The 6,204-nt window shown below is 32.3% G+C and overlaps 1 protein-coding gene across 2 annotated transcripts; it reads left to right on the forward strand.

Moving 5' to 3' along the window:
• Positions 1-441: 441 nt before the first annotated feature.
• Positions 442-5,897, forward strand: LOC101510260 (aspartic proteinase 36-like). Of its 2 annotated transcripts, XM_004516748.4 has the most exons (12): positions 442-678; positions 908-970; positions 1,227-1,367; positions 1,599-1,728; positions 1,882-2,138; positions 3,009-3,236; positions 3,728-3,896; positions 4,648-4,721; positions 4,841-4,934; positions 5,038-5,098; positions 5,485-5,556; positions 5,638-5,897. In XM_004516748.4, exons 3-12 carry the CDS (start codon positions 1,273-1,275, stop codon positions 5,784-5,786), a joined length of 1,329 nt encoding a protein of 442 aa, XP_004516805.1. In that variant the 5' UTR covers positions 442-678; positions 908-970; positions 1,227-1,272; the 3' UTR covers positions 5,787-5,897. The 2 variants fall into 2 exon arrangements, with proteins under 2 accessions (XP_004516805.1, XP_073224211.1); XM_073368110.1 differs by lacking the exon at positions 1,227-1,367 and having other exon boundaries at positions 537-678.
• The last annotated feature ends 307 nt before the right edge of the window (positions 5,898-6,204 follow it).

Raw genomic sequence — 6,204 nt, forward strand, 5'->3', positions numbered from 1 at the left:
TCGTAGATTACTCTAAATATTATTATTCAAATATGATTTATTTATTTAAAATAAAATCATTTTTTTTTATAAGATGGAAAAAAAACTAAGATCTAAAAGCATTTTTGAAATTAAGACTAGAACTTTCACAATAACCATTCAATGGTTGAAGTGTTATACTATATTTAAAAATAGGAAATTAAAATAAAGTCAAAATATGTAACAAAATAAAGTTAAAATATACTTAAGAAATAATACGAGATAAAAATAGTAGTAAGTAGAATAGAAGGAGACTTCTATTATACATTTGTTCGTTAGTAGTAGGTAGAAGTTGTAAATTGTAATATAAAACTATACATCTTTTATAATATATTCTCGGTCTAAGCCCACAATCAGCGGCCCAACTCCTTATGTTTTTTGTCAAAGCGGCCTAATATCTATATTGACAAAGGCTAACAAACTATGGGTGACCGAAACCCGTTGACCCGATTGTACCATTTCATTAGGGATTCTTACGAACTACCATAGGCGGCGACTGCGGCAAAGAAATAGAAACCGTCTTTGTATGGCTGAGTACGGCACCGACCTTGCATGGCCGAGTACTCTAACACACGGCGACGTACTGACACTCCCTCCAGTTCTGTTGTTTTCCACGTTACATCTCCACTCACATGGGGATCTACTTTCACTTTCACTGAGGTTCATGCTACATGTCTATCTCTCTTAAATCCCCTATGAAATGGGTTTTCTGTTTTTAATATACTCAACAAAATCTTATTTTTGATATGTGAAGCTATTTATGTTATTGGGAATCTTTTTTTATCTCTTTCCAACCGCATTAATCGTCATCATTTTCATCTATCACGTTTTTTTTCTTAATTTGATTTTGTAGCTAACTCCTATGATCAATTCACAATCTGTTTTGTAGTTATTTTAAAGACCAAAGTTACTAATATGCTGAGGTGCAAAGTGAAGGGTGAGCGGTCAATGAGTAAGCACACTATTATTTACATTTTTGATTTGTTTATTTTAGCTTAATTCGTGAGGCTAGCTTAGTATAAATAGAAGCAATGTGACTTTTAAGTGCACAGGATCATTCTCTCTTGCTCTACTCTATTATTTTACAATTTTTCACTACACCAATTCCACCACCACTCTTTCTGTAGTCTCTAACCATAAACAAAAATGCATTTCTACATTGAGCTATTGTTGTTGGCTAACATTGTTGTATCGACTGTCTGCTCCAGATACCTCCCTTTAAATCGGGTTGTGCCACTCAACCACCGTGTTGACATGGAGACATTGAGAGTTCACGACAGAACTCGCAACTCACAAATATTAGCCGCTGTCAATTTCCCCGTCCAAGGCAAAGGCAACTCCGTGGTTGGGTACATCTCTCCCATAAACTCCTTCATTTATTGTTATATGAAGTTAGATAATCATTTTTTATATAATTGTATTTGAAGTTAGATACCAATACTTCTGAATGCATAGTTATGTAGGGGAATGGATTTTATTTATTTTTTAGATGTTGATAATACTGAATTTAATTTAATTTTATTTGTATGAGTGGATTTAATTAATAATTGATACTAATGGATGGCTTTTATTTTGTTTAGGATGTATACAACAATAGTGAAGTTGGGATCACCACCAAGGGATTTTACTGTTATGATTGATACAGGGAGTGACCTTCTGTGGGTTAGTTGCAGTTCTTGCGATAATTGCCCTCAATCTAGTGGGCTTGGGGTAAGGATTTTTAATCTTCATCATTTCTTTTTTACTATGCATAGTTATCAGTCCTACTTACTTATCGGTATGGTGCTTGTTTTGTTTCCTTGGGAACCAATATTTTGATTTGGAGATTAATATTTGTTGATTGTTATGTTCTGTACTCTGCAGTTTAAACTAAATTTCTTTGACATGGTCGGTTCATCCACGGCTGCGTCGATTCTTTGCTCGGACCGCCTATGCCCTATTGGGGTTCAAGGTGCGGTTGTTCGATGCCCTCCTCCTACTAAACAGTGCGGATACACCTATGGGTATGTAGATAATAGTACTACCTCGGGTGTTTACGTCATCGATGAAATGCATTATGATATGATCCTCGGACAGTCCTCTCATTCCGGTGTTAACACTTCAGGCACTGTGTTTTTTGGGTGAGAAACTGTTTTGCTTATTTATTGTGGACAATTATAGATTTGTGTGTACGTCGGGGCATATATAAATTAGATTTGCATAGGCGGGTCAAGGGAGCCTATGCCAGTAAAGAGAACTATAAGACTCAAAAACATACATAATGTTCGGAGTTGGGAGTGTTGTGGGGACTTAAATTGGTAATGCATGTTTTTTCAATAGGTTAATTTTTTAATAAATTGGATAATTGTTTAATAGTGTGATGTGCTTATGTCTCTGGTAGTTTTTGCATTCATTGTCATGTTTTTGGTAATACTAGTTCTTAATATGGATTTTGGCATTAAGTTATTTACCAAATATGAATTTATAAACTGGTAGAGTTTTGGTGAAATAAAGATTTATGTAACTCAGGTCTGATATGTAAAGACAATTGAAAGTGCTAACAAGTAGTGTGCTTTGAAAGAATTCTTGGTAGGCATTAGGTGATTGTATTTATAAACACTTCAAGTGTCCGAATTATTAAGATTGGTTGGTGGAGAAAAAAAGAAAGAAATTGCTGCATTATTTATTGCTCCAAAATCATTTTTGCTGTCATGGAACTACAGTCATGAATAGTGGCGCATGGGGCTAGGGGCATAGTGCATTTCATGTATAGTTTAATCATGTATATTTTATATAAAGGTATACAAACAGTACCTTGGGGTGGTATTGATATCATATTGTGGTGGGATGATTTGTTTTGGTAAACATTATGTTCTAATATTTTTGAGGATTTAAATTACAGCTTGTGTTTTGTATCTTGCTATGAAATATAACTCAATTTTGGCTTTTTAAAAAGAAATATGGATTTTGGTTTGAAATAAAACTTTATTGGATGGTTGTTTTTGCAATAGGTGTAGTACCCATCAAGATGGAGGTTTGACTGAGACATCAAGAGCGATTGACGAAATCTTTGGGTTTGGCCCTGGTCCTCTGTCTGTTGTATCGCAACTGTCAGCACGAGGAACCATACCCAGAGCTTTCTCTCATTGCTTGAAAGGAGATGGAAATGGAGGAGGCATTTTAGTTCTTGGTGCCGTTGTAGAGCCAAGTATTGTGTACAGTCCCCTTGTCCCATCACAGTATGTTCTCTTTTGCATTGCTTTTGTCTTTTTCTTTCCTCTGTTAGTGGATCATTTTCCTTGATATTGCATAATATTGATATTAAAAAGTATACAAGGAATTTTTGCAAGGAGTTTATTGAAATAAATTTTTTACAATTACATTACTGTTAGTTGACAATCAATAATTATGAAATTTATCAATTATGCTTTTGGAAGTTAGTGTTACAATATGCTAGGGTGAAAGATAGGAAACTAAATTTGATTGCTTGAAAGTTACTTGTCATGACCCACCACTAGGGAGTATGTTTAAATCAATCTAATAGTGGAAAATAATTTTAAAATTTATTAATTTAATTAAAAGCTTTTTCAATTGAATGTAAAAAGTGAAATTGCAAATAATCGGGTACTTAAAATGCTTCTGATGTTGTTTTTGTTCTTGTCAGATAGTTCACAATTCTATATGAGATATTTTGCAGTATAATTGACCGGCCTTTTTAATTAAATTTCAGGCAACATTACTACTTGAAGCTTGAGAGTGTTGCTGTCAATGGACTTCCCCTCTCAATTAACCCAGATGCATTTGCATCAACAAAATATGCCGATAGAGGAACTACTATTGACAGTGGTACAGCATTGGCGTATCTTGTTCAAGCAGTCTACGATCCTCTTATCGCTGCAGTAAGATTTCTTGTACCTAGCCGAATACATTGAAATGTAGAATTTTGTTGGGATATTATTTTGCTTGGCTTTTCTATGATGAGTAGTTTTGCATTGTGAGAAAATAATAAGGATACTTTTACTATTTGGTTTGTTTATTTGTTTCATGTTTTGTTTATTTCCTAAAATCATCGATTGACATATTTCCATTGAGTTCATTAAGTTCTCATTCTTATTTGACTTGTATTAAGTTTTATGGTTAAATATGTTTTTAATCCCTACAAAATTATGACCTTTCAAGGTTGCTCTAAATTTTTTTTATTCACTTTTAGTCCTTATTTTTATTTTTAGGGACTTTTTTTGTACTTAAAGTATCAATTTCTTACAAAAAAATTTCAAAATAGGGACTAAAAATGAATAAAAAAAATTTTAGGGACTAAAAAGTTGAGAATCTTTAGAGACTAAAGATAATTTTTTGAAATTTTATAGGGATTAAAGTCTTATTTTACCCTAAGTTTTATTATGTTGGATATAGATCAATTTTGAACCTTCCATTAATGTATTCCATATTTTTTTTAGTTTAAAATCTTTTGAGTTTACGGAGACTTGTATTTCTTAAGATACTTCAATTGAACACCGTTAAAGTTTACACTCTTTTGTTTTAATAATTCTTATTATTTATTTTCTTAAAATGGGGTTTGCATATTTTTCTTGTATTTTAAGAATGATATCGACCTTTAACGTATGCTGCTGTTTTCAAATGATTGTGTAGATAAATACTATTGTGTCACAATATAGCAGTCCCTTTATTTTAGAAGGAAATCCATGCTATCCAGACTCAACCAGGTAATTACAATTATAAATTTTGTTATGAAGATCTTTATTTACTTCACATGAAATGAGAGTTTGTCCAATTAGGATTTTTGAATATTTCATTAACATTTTTGTATTTTTTACATATTCAGTGTGGATATTTTTCCTTCAGTCAGTTTTAATTTTGCGGGTGGAGCATCCATGGATGTAAAACCAACTCAATACCTTGTGCACAATGATTTAACGGTAAGCATGAAGTATGTTTGTTATGTTGCTGGTTATTTTTTTGCCTACAAGTAAGTTATTATTTGGAATTATATACCACTTATGTGCCAATTTTCTATAATAGGACGCCGCAATGTGGTGCATAGGTTTCCAGAAAGCCGAAATTGGACTCCAAATATTAGGAGGTTAGATGGACATATTTTAACTGACTATATAAATTCTGCAATGCATTGAAAAAAAATTAGAATTCTCTTATTTGATTATTAAATTGAAACTTTTATTATTGGAAAAAAATTCTAAAGATGGCATATGTTTCTTGTGCAAACAACTAGTGTGGCATTTTTTCATCTGGAGGTTCTAAAATGAAAAACACACTGATTGAGTATTACAAAAATGATTGGATTCTCATAATATTCATTCAAATTGATGTGGATTAGATATTAAAATTTATTATTTGTTTTTCATGTGTCACAACAATCCAATTCCCAAAAAGAAGTCTGTAAACTATGCTCTGACCTTTGTAATCTTGATAGCAATTGATTTTATCTAAGTATGACCTTATTTTTTGTAGATCTTGTCCTAAAAGATAAGATAATTGTCTATGATTTGGATAATCAGCGAATAGGATGGACTAACTATAACTGTAAGTTCTTCACTTAAACTATTATTTCCTACAAGAAGTATACCAATCATTCTCTATCTTATAATTGAAAACTTGTTGTAGGTTCGATGCCTGTTAACGTCAATGTGACCCTGAACAAGGACACGAAGATCAATCCAAGAGAAAGGCAGTCGAGTTCCATCAGCTCAAAGTTAGGGATTCTGTCCAAATTATTACCTGTAATCATTGTTGCATTTTTTTTATGCACATAATATAATCATGATGGAGTTAGAGTTAGCACATTTGTTATTTAATCTCAATATTCAATCTCTGTAATGTAATATTTATTCTATTATGTTTACACCCATCTTTCATTACTTTTATATTCTAACTTTGTTATTTCGTGCCTCCTTTTAAGTGTCTCGTAAATTATTGTTACTCATTGTCCTGATTTGCACGAATCAAGTTTTTTAAAGTTTAAGGTTGAAGTGGAGGTATGTCTAATAATTTGTGCAGATTGTAAGAGACTAAGAGTTGTAAAAGGATTATATATGTTTTGATGAAAGTGAACTCAATTACGACTTATTATTAAATTATGGCAATGGGCATGCGAACTGGTTTTTAGCTTTATTCCAAACATTTTTCACCTGGCATCTCCAGGAGCATTTCTATTATGAAACCAAGACAAAA

This window comes from Cicer arietinum, chromosome 4, assembly GCF_000331145.2.
Source record: "Cicer arietinum cultivar CDC Frontier isolate Library 1 chromosome 4, Cicar.CDCFrontier_v2.0, whole genome shotgun sequence".
Taxonomy (NCBI): domain Eukaryota; kingdom Viridiplantae; phylum Streptophyta; class Magnoliopsida; order Fabales; family Fabaceae; genus Cicer; species Cicer arietinum.

What these genes read in the sequence shown, in the direction of transcription:
- LOC101510260 (XM_004516748.4), top strand. Translation starts at nt 1,273, where the DNA reads ATGGAGACATTGAGAGTTCACGACAGAACTCGCAACTCACAAATATTA. An exon ending in AAAGGCAACTCCGTGGTTGG is followed by an intron (nt 1,368 to 1,598) that starts GTACATCTCTCC and finishes TATTTTGTTTAG; the next exon opens with GATGTATACAACAATAGTGA. An exon ending in TGGACTCCAAATATTAGGAG is followed by an intron (nt 5,099 to 5,484) that starts GTTAGATGGACA and finishes TATTTTTTGTAG; the next exon opens with ATCTTGTCCTAAAAGATAAG.